At 35.0% G+C, this 17,412-nt stretch overlaps 1 protein-coding gene and 1 pseudogene across 3 annotated transcripts; one reads left to right on the top strand and one right to left on the bottom strand.

The window, feature by feature from the left end:
• Positions 1–5,950: 5,950 nt before the first annotated feature.
• LOC120205996 (protein MEI2-like 5) lies at positions 5,951–12,082 on the top strand. 3 transcript variants are annotated; one of them, XM_039205746.1, is made up of 13 exons: positions 5,951–6,125; positions 6,816–6,857; positions 6,945–7,085; positions 7,159–7,628; positions 8,020–8,178; positions 8,278–8,394; positions 8,492–8,643; positions 9,533–9,624; positions 9,724–10,678; positions 10,787–10,871; positions 10,963–11,031; positions 11,203–11,382; positions 11,523–12,082. In XM_039205746.1, the coding sequence occupies exons 2-13, from the start codon at positions 6,827–6,829 to the stop codon at positions 11,643–11,645; spliced, it is 2,574 nt and encodes an 857-aa protein (XP_039061677.1). In that variant the 5' UTR covers positions 5,951–6,125; positions 6,816–6,826; the 3' UTR covers positions 11,646–12,082. The 3 variants fall into 3 exon arrangements, with proteins under 3 accessions (XP_039061677.1, XP_039061676.1, XP_039061675.1); XM_039205745.1 differs by having other exon boundaries at positions 5,974–6,125; positions 6,819–6,857; XM_039205744.1 differs by lacking the exon at positions 5,951–6,125 and having other exon boundaries at positions 6,499–6,857.
• A 233-nt stretch (positions 12,083–12,315) lies between these two features.
• LOC120205995 lies at positions 12,316–16,188 on the bottom strand (annotated as a pseudogene).
• Between the last annotated feature and the right edge of the window lie 1,224 nt (positions 16,189–17,412).

Below are 17,412 nucleotides of genomic sequence, written 5' to 3'. Positions count from 1 at the left end.
CTCTCCTCCTCAATGTTCCTCTGATTAGTATGACTTAGGTTGATCAATTGAATTCTTTCCAAGTCAGTCCTTTTACTAAGTACCCTGTTTGAAATATCAGAAAACTACTCCTTGTTGAGATTCTTCAATTTGAGCTTTAGTCTTTTCAGTTTTAGGAATAGCCTTTGCATAGGGTTCCCAGCACACTGCACTATCCAAGACTCTTTGACAATACCCAAAAAATCAGCACTTGAGGACCAGCAGTTGAAAAAATTGAAAGGTTTAGGCCTTCTAGCCAAGGCACCCCTCTGAGTCCAAATCACACCAGGGCAATGATCAGAAACACCTTGTGCCTTAAATTCTACAAACGAATCAGGGTAAACAGACAGCCAAGGATGGTTGACCAAAATTATGTCCAGTTTACAAGCTAAGAAACCATCATCCTGCCTATTAGACTAGGTGAAAGAAGGGCCTAAGAATGGGTGATCCAAGAGGTCCAGTTCCTCCAAACAGCCTTGAAAATCCTCCATATCAGGGGAATTATGAACACTCAGAATCTCAAAATCAGAGCTCTCATCAGCTCGAAGGGTAACATTAAAATCCCCTCCAACCACCCATGGAGAGGAACCAACCTCACTATCCAAATTCTTTAGATGATCCCAAAGCCCTCTCCTGGCAACCCTGCTGTTACTGCCATAAATAGCAGTGATCAAAGTCCTGTGGCCATTAACAACTCCAAAAATAGTTAGAGACTGGTCATTAGCCCTCAAGGTAGAGAATGACCATTGTTTCCTCCACATAACTCATATTCTACCACCCTCAGAATAAGCATAGTTATCTATCATATTTCATTCATCAGAAAAAGCATAATAGAACTTATCAGCATTGATTCTTCTAATTCTAGTTTCTAAAAGACACACAACATCAGCTCCCAGGTTAATTAATCTGCTCAGAACCTTATATTGCTTAAGAGGGTTATTAATCCCTCTTACATTCCAAAAGCAAACCAATATCAATTAACAACAGGGCCAGCTCCAACCCCAACCCCCGTAATCACACTACCTTTGGCTTTATCCACCAAATCTCTCTTCTTATATTTAATTTCATTGAGCAGGACAACAACCCCCATAGAAGCTATCCTAGCCTTCCTTTGTCCATCAACAACACCTCCACCAGCCAACACATCAAGTTTACTGGAAGAGCCAGTATTCTCTTTTTTCCTACCTCTAACCTTTTTCTTCTGGACCATAGAGTCCTGCAGAGTGGGAAAATCAGGACCAACATCCTCTAGTAAAGCTTTATGAGCAACTTCCTCAGCCAAGGTAGAATTAGGCAAACAATCAAAATCATCAGCAGCTTTATGAGCTACTTCCTCAGCAAGGATAGAGCTAGGCAGACAAACAGAATCAACAACAGCAGCATCCAGATTTACAGCAATATCACACATCACCCTACTAGAGTCCTGTATGATAGTACCAGATTTTCCAACCTCCTGAACTTGGCCAACATGTACCTCTTGCAAAGCTGACACAGAAGTCTCCTCAGCCATACCAACAACCAATTCAGGACTAGGACAGACAACATCAGCAGCATGTATGGCATTACCTGAGGATCCAGAAGGCAAAAAACCTGGATCCAACTTCTGCTTATCACAAGGGGTAGAAATAGCAGTGCCCTTTTTCTTCCAGACTTGAACCTCCTGCTTCGGCACCGAATTCTGCCTAGCAACACACCTGCTGGCCAGGTGACCAAAAGTTTTACAAATAGAGCAAGCCCTTGGTAACCAAGGGATAAAGACACCAATCCTCACCATTGATATCCTTAAGAATTACCTGGACCTCATTCGGTATTACAGACCCCACAGAAATTTCAATACAAACTTTTGCATACTCTAATCTTCCCCTAGAAGCAGTAATGGAATCCATGTATAATGGATTGCCTAGGGCACTAGAGATATAGCTAAGGCCACTTCTAGAGTACAATTCAAAAGGTACATTATAGAGCTGAACCCACGCAGGCATATGAGAGAGATTGAAATCAAGTCTTTGCAAACAGGGTTCCCACTTCCTCAAAACCAAAGGCTTATTCTGGACATGCCATGGTCCATTCTCAAGCACCTAATCTCTAATAGAAGCATTCCCAAACGAAAAAACGTAAAGATTTACACCGGCAAGACTAACCTTTACAGGAGAAGATTTCCCCCAAAGAGAGGATAATCCGCTGCATCGAATCGAAATTGGGAGCAACACCAATAAATTGACCCACAACCGCAAAATTCCATTCAGCTATTCCCTCCTCAATCACCACCAATAGCGGTTTAACAGTGGGAATTCCATCAATGAACTCAGGGGGGGGAAATCAAGAGACTGCTCTTCTGTTCCGACAAAAAGTTTCCTCCAATCGAGCTTCGAAGACGTCGAATCCATGAAAAACCGCCGAGAAAGCCAACAACCACCCAAGAATGAATAACCCAAGAAGGATTACCAACGAAGGAGAGAAACCGAGCACACATCAGACCTGCTATCGTGCGTTCCGAGAGACCCCATTCACGCATTCAAACCAAAATTCGATCATTGTTTTGTAATATGCTTTTGATTCTGAACCACTTATTATTTTATGATTGTTTCAAAGTGACAGTTTGTCTTCTTTTGGTGTCTTTTTATCGTAGTTAAGAAATTCGTTATTCTCTTTAGAAGTCATGAGTTCGAATATCGTTAGGGATATGAACGTTAATTGTCAATCGGTCGAGAGTCTTTGAACATATACTATATTTTATTTATCCCAAAATGTATTAAAAAATTTATTATAAGAACAATTTTCTAAATTTAATTTACTTTTGATAATATTAGAATTTAATTTAAAAGGTTTAATATCTCATCTCACTAAACTAACTAATAACTTATTAATATTTATTAATATTTAATAGTTTTTTATTCACAACCTAATATATATATATATATTTGGTCTGAAACATGATTATGTTAATGTTTTAGCAAGCAAATTTTTTTGGTCGTAAATTTTAGACTTTAAGAATTCTTGGGGAAAAATACTTTAACGTGACAAATCAATATTTCTTAACGGTTGCTAAGAATAATGCCTGTAATGAAAACGAATAAGAGTTTAATGATTAGAATGAAAGTTTTAAAAGCTTAGCGAGTAAAATAACAATACCCTAAATATTCAGTGACTACCAATGTATTAACCCATGTAAATAATATATTACATTATCAATATTTTTTAGGACATTTTATAGAAAAATTCTACAACGTTGATCGAGCGTAGATGAGTACGGTTAACGATGAATATTATTGAATTAATTTATAAAATATTAAATTATAAAGTACTAAATATAATTATAATTTAATTAAAAATATAAATGTAATTTAATTAAAATACAATATTTATAAAACATTATTTTTTATAATCTTATTTTAATTATAATTAGATCATATATTAATTTGAGAAATTTTTTAAACAATATTTTTTTCATAGTTTTGAAGCCACCGCCGTCGTCACCACCGTTGTCATCATCGCCACCGTCACCACTCCTGTCATCGCCGTTGCCGTCATCGTTGTCGTCGCCACCGCTAGCACTGCTGCTAGCACTGTCGCCTACACCCTCACCGCCAACATCACCGCCACCTGAATCATCTTTCATCGTTGATTTAATCTTTATCGTTCGCGGTGATGAAAGATGATACCAACGGCATCGATGAGAACTTCAAAACTATGAAAATAAATTAGTGTTTATAAATTTTCTAAATTAATATGTGATTTAATTATAATTAAAATAATATTATAAAAACTAATATTTTATAAATATTATATTTTAATTAAATTACATTTAGATTTAAATTAATTTATAATTATAGGCTTAGTATTTTATAATTTAAAGTTTTATAAAATAATTTAATGTTACTCATCATTAACGATGCTCATTCGTACTCATCGAACGTGATAACATCATCTAATTTTATATTAATATTTTAAATAATAATAATAATAATAATTAAGTAATCCTGTAAAGCAAGATAAACATTATTGACTTGTAAAGTATGATCATTAAAATTTAATCCCATTTCTGGGTATCTAAACTTGCATTTAATAAGTTTAGAAAACGAAAATATCATAAAAGTGCATTGAATTCAAATAATAAATATTTAAATTATAGTAATTATTCATAAAAATAAATGAATTTAAATAATGAAATATGATAATTTTTTGAATAAATGAAAAATGATAATTTACATTAACATCTGTTTCAAATTTGATATATACTACGATTATAATATTTAAATTCATGAAAAATGAATTGAATATTTATAAATATTTTGATCCACACTAAGTATTATTAGTAGGGATGATTACGAGTCGAATGAAGTCTATAAATATTTTGATCAATATTATCTATTATTTTTAGGGATGACAATGAGTGAGTGGAATCAGATTTTTTACCAATTTGTTACGAGAAGCATACTCCTTCACTATAATTTAACCCTATCCGAGTTTAAAAAATTATATTTGATTCGATATTCAACCTGATTTTTAAGACAAATTTTTATATTTAATCTAAACTGACTTGACATAAATATATAATATTTTTATTCGATAAAATAGAAATCTAATAAAATATAAATTGTAGAGAATAATATTATAACAATTATCCTTAAATATATAAAATAAATATAATATTATCTTTGATTGGATCGAATAGATATAGAGATTTTCATCTTAAATTGATCTTAGTCTCACTTAAATTCAATTTTTTTAAAATATAAAACTTTAAAAACTAAGGGTCCGTTTTTTTCACGTAAAACGTTTTCTGGAAAATGTTTTCCTCATTTTCTAGTGTTTGGTTGGAAGAAAACTGATTAGTCAACGTAAAACATTTTCCTGATTAACAGAATTTCCTCTGTGTTTTCTGAAAAATGACTTACAGTCTGATTTTTCGTAAGTCATTTTTCGAACTTTATACTTGAAAGAATAAATACTCAAAATAATTTTAGTTTATTAATTTAATATTAATAAAATATTCTAACATCATTCTAATCAAAATATTAATTATTAAAACATTTAAAATATATTTATTAATATTTCTAATAATATAATATTATATTTTTAATATTACAATAAAATAATCAATTATATAATATTAATATAAGATATTATATTTTTATTTTAATAATATATAATAAACTATTAATAAAATTTATATTATTTATTAATTTCATAGAAATGAATAATATTATTTATATATTTAATATTAATATAATATTCTAATAATATTTTAATAAAGATATTTAAAATATACCAATATTAATATTGTTATTAATAAAATTATAAAAATAATATTTTAATAATAAATAAATTATTTTAATATTTTATAAAGAATAATATTAAGTTTTATGATAAATAATATTATTTATTGTATTTAATATTTGTAATAAATAATTTTTAAAAAAATCATCAACTAATGAAAAAATAGTTTAAATAATATTTTTCAAACATCGTAAAACATTTTTTAAAAAATATAATTCATTTTACTGAAAACATTTTTAAAAAATATTTTCTGTAAAAACGGAGCCTAAATTAAATCAAAACTCGTCGAATCAATATAAAATTATTAACGCTTATTATCATCGTCTTCCTCCCACCAACCTCAAGCTAATGGCAAATTTGCAATTCCACCTCGACTCCGAGGTCAAAGATTGGATTCAACTCCGTCCACAAAAGTAAAAAAAAAAGTATTTTTTATTAATTTCCATTGAAAGTGTTTCCGGACCCCAACACCATATTTAAACACAGTTAAATTTCCCACATAATTTCTCAATCTCTTCTTCTCTCTTTCAATCATTCTCTGGTCCTTTAACTCCACTCGTCCAATAATCATTATTTCACAAAAGAAATTATTTTTATTTAAAGAAATCCATTAAAAAATCTAATAAATAAAAAACCCATTAAAGTCTTATAAAGGGGGAAAGAGAAAGCAAAGTACTTTTTACTTCAAAAATCAAACCCCCTCTCTCTTCACGGCTCTCTCTGTGTGTTCTGTTTGCGTGTGATCGTGGCAGAGAGCTTTCTATTGAAAAAAAATCAGTTAATTATTTCTTCTTTTTTATTTCCCACTCTCTTTGAACCTCATTCAGGTAATCTATTTTTTCCATCTTTTTGTTGTTGTACATTCAATTTACTGTTTTGCTGGGTTTCTTTTTATGGTTTTATTTGACGTTTATTTATTTTATGGGTTTAATGTGAATTAGGTTTTTGTTTTTGAGCAAGTAAGTTTGAGTTTTGGTATAAAAGGTAGCATATTTCTTTAATAAGTTTTCTGGGTTTTGTTTGTCTTACGAGTTGGTCAATAGATAATATTTGTTTTTGGTATTTGACATTAAAGAATAGTATGATTGCTCAAAACACTGATTTTTTTAGCTGATTGGACCCATACCCTTTTTTGGACTTTGGAATTTGGAATTGGTCTCACTTGAATTTGGAATTAGAAATTAGGTTATTGGTTCAGTTAAATACATAAAAAAATATAAGACCTTTGATTTTTACTTGAACTCGATTTCCAATTCGAAGTCTTCAACATTTTCAGGCTTAAAAGATCTGGATATTTTGTGATATTATTATGCCACGTGTCATGGTGTTAGGTTCTTTAAGAGTTAATTATGCAGGTTGTTTGATTTTGACTTTTTATTAAACTTTTCGCTGCTCCCTTCATAACAATTTTAGAGAAAATGTTTCTTGCTGTTCTTATTAGTAATATTAGTTGTCAAGCATGCAATGATCAATGTCTCACAAGGTTGATGTATATTTTGTTCCCTTGTTCTTGGCAGAAGGCAATGCAATGACACAGTCGGCTGAACATTTGGTTTCAGGTAATTTTGCAATTTGTTCACTTTTGCTGCCAATAGACGATGTGTGGTTTCTCATTTAATTGGCCTTGTTAATCATGTGTGGTCTAGATCCTACTAAGATTCCAATGGCGGAGGAATCAAAGAAAGTGGAAAGTGCATGGGGGATTTTATCTGGTTCTGATTCGTACCATGCCTCAAGTTATGCTACCCTTTTTTCTAGCTCTTTGCCTGTTATTCCACATGGAAAGTGTAAGTGTCAACATTTGTTTAAAGACTATATACCGTATTAAGGAAAGACTGACCTTATTTTTACTGTATGCAGTGAACTTAAGTGATACTGATAATAATTATCAGTCTATTGTTGGTGTCCCATCTGATCTAAATAACCTACATCAAGATGCAGAAGACAATGATCCACTTGGAGACATTGAAGCTCATGCACTTGGAAATTTGCTGCCTGATGATGAGAATGAGCTTTTAGCAGGCATAATGGATGATTTTGACTTAAGTGGGTTGCCTAGTTCACTGGAAGATTTAGAAGAGTATAATATTTTTGGTAGTGGTGGAGGTATGGAATTGGAAACTGATCCACCAGAGAGCCTGACCATTGGTATGTCAAAAGTGAGTCTCTCTGATGCTGTTGCTGGAAATGGCATTCTCCATTATGGCCTTCCAAATGGTGTTGGAACTATAGCTGGGGAACATCCATATGGTGAACATCCTTCGAGGACATTATTTGTTCGGAATATAAATAGCAGTGTTGAGGATTCAGAACTAAGAGCTCTTTTCGAGGTAATTAATTCTTAAAATTCTTTCCGTTTGCATTCCTTGTCACCACTGATTTAGGGCTTCTGTGTAAAATGCATTCTGCTTTTGGAAATACTTATATTATTGTGTACCCTTTTCTATATGCATTGCGTGAAATTGTAATACATTGCTCTTAGGACCAGAAAGACAGGTTTTAGATGCTGGATTTCACTGGCCTACCTGATTTAGGAACTTCCCTGTTTTTCAAGTTAAAAGTATTGCATGGGGCAATTTAAAGTTGTAACTATATGTTCCCATAATTCTAGATTGGAATTTTGGCAAACCTGTTTTTCTTAGCTCCTTGATGAGGTTTTAAGAACTACAAGTCACTTCCTATCTTTTCTGATCCGACTGCTACATTTACCCACTTTTGCAGCAATATGGCGATATTAGAACTCTGTATACAGCATGTAAACATCGGGGCTTTGTGATGATATCCTATTATGACATTCGTGCTGCACGAACGGCTATGCGTGCATTACAAAACAAGCCACTAAGACGGAGAAAACTTGACATTCACTTCTCAATTCCAAAGGTTTAGAACAATTTTATTCCCAAATTAATTTGTTTTGCTACAGTGTTGTTTCTATTAATGTTTTTTCCTTATACTTTTTCTCCCAATCTATACTACTAGGACAATCCTTCAGAGAAGGATGTTAATCAAGGAACTTTAGTAGTTTTTAATTTGGACCCCTCAGTTTCAAATGAAGATCTTTGTCAAATATTTGGGGTTTATGGCGAGGTCAAAGAGGTGATTTTTTTTTTCTTTTTGAAAATATTTGCCTGCTTCAAACATGAGATTATGTGTGCAACATTTCTGAAATAGTCTTCTCATCATGTAAAAGCAGATAAGGGAAACGCCATACAAGCAACACCATAAGTTCATTGAATTCTATGATGTTAGAGCTGCGGAACAAGCTCTGAGGTCACTCAATAGAAGTGATATAGCTGGTAAACGTATTAAGCTCGAACCTAGTCGCCCTGGAGGAGCTCGTCGCAAGTATGTATATCTTAAACCTGATTTTTCTATTAGTATTAATGTTTAAAATCCCTCCGAAAAGAAGTTTTTTCCTAGGTTTTGGCACTATGATAGCATTGAGCTGTGCCTTTTTTGAATGGGACCTAATAATGTTTTGCTATTGGTGAAAATATCTCTTATCTTCCTTGCATCCTACCCCATCCGAGTCTGAAAAACATTCGATCCTAGTATGACCATGATTGCCATATAGAATTCCATGTCCTGCAGCACTTTTCAAATAATGCAGAACTTGTTCTACTGCCTTCCAATGATAGACAATTGGTGATGGCATATATTGGCTCCACATACTTATCGGATAAGCAATATTAGGACCACAGTAAGATGATTCAACTTCCCAATAAGTCTTCTATACCTCTCAAGATCTGCATATATTCACCTTTTCTGGTTAACCATTGGATTACTACATGGTTTAGCTCCCAAATGTCCCGACTCTGATAGTAAATCAATCACATACTTCCTCTGGGATAGGAAGATTCCACTCTTACTTCTGCTAACTTCAACTCCCAAGAAATATTTTAACATCCCAAGTCTTTGGTACCGAACTGAGCTCGGAGAAGCACTTTAGAGATGAAATTCTGGTAGAGCCGCTACTGCAAGGAAAATACAAACGATGAGAACTACTGCAATTGTGTCCTTGCAGGAACGTAGCTAGATGGATCCTTTATCTTGGCTGTTGCATGCTAGACACTGTCAAACATTTTCTATTTTATCTTTTTAATTTTTTAATGTCGTTTTTTATTCTGTGTTTACCATCTGTTAGAATCTTTTTGTTTGATTTCTTGTTTTTTTTTGTTTTTGGAAGTATAGCAATAATGAAAAATTCACACTGGTCATCTTTTTCAACTTGTAGCTTGATGTTGCATCTGAACCAAGAGCTTGAACAAGATGAATCTCGAAGTTTTAGACATCAAGTTGGTTCCCCAATAGCCAATTCTCCTCCAGGTAAGACTGTTTGAGCTACATTCTATCATTTGTGTGCACATGGCTTGATTGTCCATTATTTATTTTTGTAAACTGAGGATGTTGTGATATACCTGACAGGCAGCTGGGCACAGTTTAACAGTCCTATAGAGCATAGTCCAATGCATTCTCTTAGTAAGTCCCCTGTTTTTGGGAACATGAGCCCGATGATCGGCAACCAATTACCAGGTCTGGCTTCTATCCTACATCCCCAAGTCTCAAACTCATTGAAAGTTGCACCAATTGGCAAGGACCAAGCAAGGTGTAGTCATGTAGAGCATGCATTAACCGGTACAAATTCAACCCATGGAACTGGGTTTCAACTTTCCCATTCTTTGCCTGAGCCAAAGTTGAGCCAATTCCATGGAACCATACCTACTTTTGGTCCTTCAAATGATTCCAGGATGGAAACAATGTCTGGGCCACAGTTTCTTTGGGGAAATCCAAATTCATATACAGATCGCACAAACTCTTCTGTCAGGCCAACGTCATCTTTGGAGCATCCATTTTCATCCAATGGAAAGGGCCATGGCTTTCCATACTCAGGTCAGCAAGGATCTTTTTCAGGCTCATCCCAACACCGCCACCACCATCACATTGGATCTGCTCCATCTGGTGTTCCGCTGGAAAGACACTTTGGTTTCTTCCCAGAATCATTGGATACTTCATTCATGAGTCCCACTACATTTGGAGGCATGGGTGTAGGCCACAATGATGGAGGTTTTATGGTTAACATGGGTTCTCGTGCTGCTATGAGTTCAGGTATTGGCATTCCACGGAATGCATCTGAGAATGGTTCACCAAGACTTAGAATGATGTCTTCACCTAGGCTAAGTCCTGTATTCTTAGGCAATGGCCTATACCCAGGACTACTACCCAACAGTATGGAGGGTTTGGCTGAGCGTGGCCGGAGCAGACGGGTTGAAAATAATCGGAACCAGGTGGATAACAAAAAGCAGTTTCAGCTGGACTTGGATAAAATTATTAGCGGTGAAGATACTCGAACAACTCTGATGATAAAAAATATTCCGAATAAGTCAGTCCCCCTCTATAATCTTGTGGTTTATGAATATTGAATACATGCTGATACGTTTGAAGTACTGATGCCTTCAGTTGACAATTTCTATTTCATTATGATCCTCAGATATACCTCAAAGATGTTGCTGGCTTCCATTGATGAAAATCACCAGGGGACCTATGATTTCCTCTATTTGCCCATAGATTTTAAGGTAATTGCTTCGGGGGTTCTATTTTGCAGTTAGACCATTTATTTTTTCCGGTTGAGTTCCTACTTGATAGATATTCCCATTTATGATGCAGAACAAGTGCAATGTGGGCTATGCCTTTATCAATATGCTGTCCCCTTCACACATTATACCGTTTTATGAGGTTACATTTTTCTAAGTTAATATATTTTCGACTTTGGTGTCTTAGACATTTAAGATGATTGGATTTGACCCTTTCTAAGAGAACTTGTGCTTAGTGTTAAAGAGAAGGGCAAGCTTGTTACCAATGCCTTGGAATATTTTCTTTGGACTGATTTATGTTTACTTTATGCAGGCATTTAATAGTAAGAAGTGGGAGAAGTTTAATAGTGAGAAAGTTGCTTCTTTGGCATATGCTCGAATCCAAGGAAAGACGGCTCTTGTTGCCCATTTCCAGAATTCAAGCTTGATGAATGAAGATAAGCGCTGCCGCCCAATACTCTTTCACTCTGAGGGCCCAGATAGTGGTGCTCAGGTAGCATTAGCATAAGTTATTCCCAAGCACTTTCAATTACTCGACCATTTTTTTAATTACAAGTATCAGGTGCCATCTTTTGTTTAATGAGTTGATTTTCATCAATAGAATAATTAAGGATGAACTGTTCTTTTTTGTAGGGCATTCCAGAGCATTTACACTCTAGTTTGAATATCATTCGCCAGCCAAATGGGTTGCCCTCAGGTGATTCTTCAGGTAGCCCTAAAAAGAAAGATGCTGGTGAGGAGCTTGAAATGTTTTAACAGCTTAATATGAGGAGACGGCCCTTGTACCAAATTCATGGGGGCAATGAAGGCTAACTTATCCGTACATATTTGTCCATAAAAAAATGGGAAGGGTGAATCCGTTATTTACAGGATGCAGATTTTGTGTAGTGAGACTCTTGGGAGCTAGCTGAGCATTTGAACTTCGGAGTTCAATATCTAATGTCTTGTATTTGAGAGGATGTAGGGTTCTGCATCATTGCTCTGCCTTTAGCCTCTCTATTTTGGGTTCCTTTTTCGGTGTTCCAAAACGGAACATTCGTTGTGGGAATTGCAATTTTGATGGCAAGGGATGTAACAGTAGTGCCATTAACAGAAAATTGTATAGTTCGGAATGCAGACTTTGTTTTTGTTGGTCACATAATTTGGTTCTCTTATGAAATGAATGTAATTTGACAATGTCTGGTTATGCTCTATGCATGCTGAATGCCTGTAGTCTGGGAATTTTTTTTACCTCAGGTAAAGAATACATCTCCTATACTGATTAGTTTTCAGTTATGCTTATCAATTGTGGATATAATGAATATTATCGCGATCAATGTAACTAATGAATGTTTATTATAGATATGAGCAAGCTTACTTTAAACACTGCAATCAATACTTCACAAATATCTTGGGGTTTCTTACATTTCAACTGCTAGCAATCTCAGCATCTGTTCATCTTGTATATATATGCATAAAGATTATTATTCTGCTTGTGATGCTTTTAGTCTTCCTTTCCTCGTTCTGATTTCAAGATCAATGAGGAAGTAACATTTGTTATGTTCCCGGACATACCGAACATGGCCATTCATCTTGTTCAGGAGCTTCTGTGACATGTTTAGCCCTAGTTCTTCCTGTGTCATCCCGCTATTTCCGCCCTTGAACATTTCTTGAACAAGAGTGGAAGGAAGGCCTTCGCCTGGGTGAGTCATCCTACAGAAATATGGAAAAATGACACCGTTGTTCATAGTACTTTCTGATAGACTAAGGAACAAAGCATTGCAAAGTCGGAAGCAAACCGTGTGTTTACCTGAATTGTAATCGGGCAAACTCATTGCTGTCTCGTATTAGCCTTAGACCTGGTGAAATCTTGAGTTCTACCCATCCATTCAGAGGAACATAAAGCACCACGTTATGCAAGAAATCCGATATGACTAGCTGGAGCCTAATCCGATCGCAGTATATAGTGTTTTGATTTCCTTTGGAGTTTCATGGAAAGTTCCTTTCTTTAAGCATAATCATGACTTGACTGACAACGGTATCGAGAGCATTCCCTAGGAAGAATTCTTCCGTGCTTAGCTCTGTGCTTCTGCAAACAGTTTAGACATTAGTGCGAATTCACTCGTTGATTAATTACTAGTAGATACTAGCAAAACGAACATATTGGAGTAATGTTGAGATTACAAAGGTCAAATTATCCAGGTAATGGAGTTAAATGGAGACTAACCCTTCATCAATGCTTCCTAAGTCTGTATACTCGATTATTGCCAATATCTGTCTTTGCAAGCATCACTGGTCTCGAGGAACTGCTTCTGCTTTTCGGAAATTGCTGTAGTTTCTAAAAGTTTATGCGTAAATTTGATACCGTTCAAAGGATTTTTCATCTCTTGTCGCATGTAAACTAAGTGCTTAAGTTTCTTAAACAACTCGTTGTTCTCTTGCTTGTGTTCTTCACTAGCCTGTTGCATGCCAGGCACGATAACCTGTAAGAAGCAGAAACAGCCAATTATGTTTCCATTCGCATCAGTTCGCTTGCTTGCTGTTAAGTAGACCTCCACAAATTTTCTGTTTCTATCAAAAAATCTGAATGCGAACTTCTTGGCATCCCTGCCGCTAATTCCTTGATACAACAGGATCATTAATCTAGTCATCGAGTCCTGACTTTTGAGCTGACATAAACCACCAAAGATTTCTCCGGTCAGCATTTTACCTATGACCTCACTTCTGCTGCAGCCAGTCAGTTTTTCCATGGTTGCATTCCATTCGGAACAGCAGGCGTTCTCATCGGAAGCAAATAATGGAGGGATCAAAGGGCTAAGACTTTGTATGATAGCTTTATAATCTCCCTGCCAACGGATGAACTTATCCACCACAACTTTCTCAGATGTAATATCTTGACCCACAAAACACACACCAAGCACATCATTTGTGTAATCCCTACTCGTGCGGGCGTTGACCATGATATAAATGACCGAGTTTTTTGGATGAAGCCCAAAATTTCTGAACTTCAACTCGACATTCTTGTCTTCCTCGCCTGGATTTTTTATTAGGAAAAAATGCGTTACCATATTATTTGAAACTTGTATATAACTATGTTTGATAGCAAGGATATCAAATGCACAAATTGTAGCAGAACTATATTTTAGATTACCTTGCAAAGCTCTTCCTAGGAGATTATCAAACACGCCACGTGAATCTTCATGAACAACTCCATCAATCAGGGATTTCCTGATTGCATTGTCGGCTTGCAAACCTGTCAATTCCGCGATTTTTGCATTCCAACCACTTATTCGACCAGCTGCATCAACTCCAAATACTGGAGCTGTTCCCGTCTCGATCAATCTAAACATTTCGTATGCCATTGAGCTGAGGTCATTGATTCCCCGCATCTCGGTTATGTTCTGCTGGTTATAAACTAACACCTTGGAGCCGCTCTCTTCCATATCATGAATTGAATCTCTCATTATAAGCTGTAAAGAGTTAGCATTAATTTCTGGAATCTCCCAAGGCAAACTTCTACTCTTCACCACTTCAAGAAAAGCATTAAACGATGATCTCAGATGCATTCTTCCACTATCATTCCTGTCCTCTGGGTGATGCTTGGCTCCTCCCCATTTGACTTCCTTTGCAGTGTGAGACCTGAACCAGAACAAGAAATCCTTTGAAGTGATACGGGCAGTAGCCATGCCGCAAACTGCATCACCCAGTAAAGCAGTACCAGGATAGCCAGCATCAGCCAAATTATCAGTACTCAATCCAGTAGAATCCTCATGAGTGATGAGCAGCCACTCAGCTATATCTTTTACCTCTGACTCAGTTGGAGTCACACCTAGCAACCAACATTTTCCTCCGAAGTACAGTGCAGCCCCATCACACTTTACGAGGTCCATGATATTAGGGGATTGTGTCACGATACCAAAAGGGGAGTCACGGCAGCATATCACAGAGTAAGGTTTGAGTCCTTAGAATCTTTTTCTCGGTTAATTGTGATGCTAATCGGAGTTCCATGTATAGCTGCAGTCCAAATGCCTAAGGGTCAAATCGTTACCATTTACAACGACCACCATCGTTAATGAGGCGACCGAGCCCATATTTGCCATGTACTGCGTGTGACATCCATGGGGATACCTAAGGGTCGAATTTACCAAGCAGAGATCCTGCTTCAGCTCATCACTTTGAACAGCCTTGATCAGATTCGCATGGCAATCACAGATCATCCTCACACAGTTCTGCTTGAACAAGAAACGAGCAGCTTGAGGGATATCCGAGGGAGGATAATGCAAGCCCTAGTTCGGCTCTAAATCAGACCTCCTGATTTCTGAAACCACTTCGCCATGAACATCGTCATGGAACATCGTCATGGAACTTGTACACCATAACCTGTAATAGCCTCCACAACCGTATCACACAATACACCGATATCACCACTCTGCAACCTAGTAATCGCCCTAACGGCGAGTTTCTGCGAGTGCACAGCACCGGCAAGCGACAATGCATGACCACCTAACCGCGCAGGCTCCAAATCTATCACAATCCCCGCATCAATCCTATGCAATATAGCATAAAACGGCTTCTGGGTGCTCCTCATAAACCCAAACCGGATTCAACAACGAAATCTCCCTCGACGCCGCAGCTTTTGCCAAGGAAGCACCCGATGCAGACGTCAAAAGGCTTTTCGCATCTAACCCGATCAAACCCTTTAACCCTATAGACCCATCCTGATCGCTGTCGAAACTCAAACCCAACAACTCAAAGCAATTCTCACTATAACCAATGATCCTAAAACTGGGTTCTTCAACAGCAATCAAACAACCAAAGGGTTGAACCAGACCACCCATTTGGATTTTCGACAGGTAAGCCGTCATTTGTTCATCCGGCACACTCTGTGGACTATAAAGAACTGATTTTGAATAGTTAAAGACTTACCAGAAACACCAGATTGCTCAAAGTCGGCCATAAGACCAGCATCCGCATTGTACTGAGCAATGACCTTGCCTTTATCCAAGAGTTTCATGTTACTCGCAGCTGATGAAGACAAAGTAGTGTTGGGTTTTTGCTGTTTGGGCTGTCTTGTTCTTTCTCCACCTCGGTCTCCATTGTTTCTGGGAATTTGTAAGAAAATTTAGTAGTGTAAGCAAAAGCATGGTTGTTGTGCAACAAGCAGCTGCAACTTTATCACCATTACCACTATGCTTAATTAACCTTACCACATGATCTTTTCCATTTCCATCTTTATTTTCTCTCTCTCTCTCTCATCCCTCAAAAACATGATTAACTTAGCCGTTAGCACTTGTTTTCAGTTGCCTAAAATCAAGATTTACTCTTGTTTTAACATGTCTTAAAAGTTAAAACACACTTTTAAGTTTTAACCCATCCTCGTCTTGTCACTTCATCTTCTTACTCACCAAAAAAAGTCACATGCAGGAAAAAATTTTACTATATTAAAAATTATTGTAGATTATTAAAGAAAACGAGCAATCGAGTCCTAACTCGATACAGAACAAGTTGAATGATCTAATTCGTATTTGCTTACCTTAATTATACACGTTTTCATTTTATAATCAAAGTTACAATGAGTTAGATAAAACAAAATAAATTATTATCATAGAGGGACCCAAGATTTAATATCAAGAATATAAGTTTAAAAAATTAGAAGTGTAAAATTATATATTAATAAAAAATTAAAAAATTGTAAATTGATCACTCTACAAAAAACCATAAAAATAAATAGAATATTAAAAAATATTTAATATCAATAATATATATTTTTTAAAATGATAATAAAAAACATAAAAGTAAATAGAATATTAAATACATAGATTACTCTACAAAATTTTTGATTAAAAATTCAACTCTCATTTATAAATTATTTATTTATTATCTTCGGATTTTTATTTTAATTTAAATGTTAGATTTATATTATAAATAAGTATTTAAAATATATTATTTTTTATCTAAGTATCTAAAATATTTTTTTCTATCAAAATAAGTACTTAAATTTATCTTTTTAGTCAAAATAGATACATAAATAATTTAATTTTTCATTCAAATTTTTTAAAAAATTAAAACGTAACATTAATTAAAGAATACTTTAAATACTTGGATGAAAAAAATTGAATATTTTAAGTACCTATTTTGACTGAAAAGAAGAGTTCAATTATTTACTTTAATAAAAAATATTTTAAATACTTAAATGAAAAAGATGAAATATTTTAAATATGTATTTTTTGTATAAGCCTAAATGTTAATAAATGTGAATATTTTTAAGGAAAAATTATTAGATGAATTCGGTTTATCAAATCACCCGTCTCATTTTTTTAAGTAAATCTTCATATCTTTTCTACATATAAATAAAAAATTAATAATTATTTAAAAGTTTTTTTAAGATAAATAAATTTTAGTGAATGAGACTACATATGACGAGATGAGTGTGATCATATAATAATTTTTTTTAAGTATATTTCAATTATTATTTCAATAGTATAGGTGGATTTTTTATATGTATATATTTCAATTATTAGGACTTTTTCTAGATATATTTTAT

The sequence above is a fragment of the Hibiscus syriacus genome, unplaced genomic scaffold, assembly GCF_006381635.1.
Source record: "Hibiscus syriacus cultivar Baekdansim isolate YM2019G1 unplaced genomic scaffold, ASM638163v2 tig00013285_pilon, whole genome shotgun sequence".
Lineage (NCBI taxonomy): Eukaryota > Viridiplantae > Streptophyta > Magnoliopsida > Malvales > Malvaceae > Hibiscus > Hibiscus syriacus.
This window is presented reverse-complemented; position numbering and strand designations above follow the sequence as displayed.

Excerpts from the sequence above, each read along its gene's own strand:
- LOC120205996 (XM_039205744.1), top strand. The coding sequence starts at position 6,770 with ATGTCTCACAAGGTTGATGTATATTTTGTTCCCTTGTTCTTGGCAGAA. Across the intron at positions 7,086-7,158 it reads TGTTATTCCACATGGAAAGT|TGAACTTAAGTGATACTGAT; the intron begins GTAAGTGTCAAC and ends TACTGTATGCAG. Across the intron at positions 11,383-11,522 it reads GCCCAGATAGTGGTGCTCAG|GGCATTCCAGAGCATTTACA; the intron begins GTAGCATTAGCA and ends TCTTTTTTGTAG.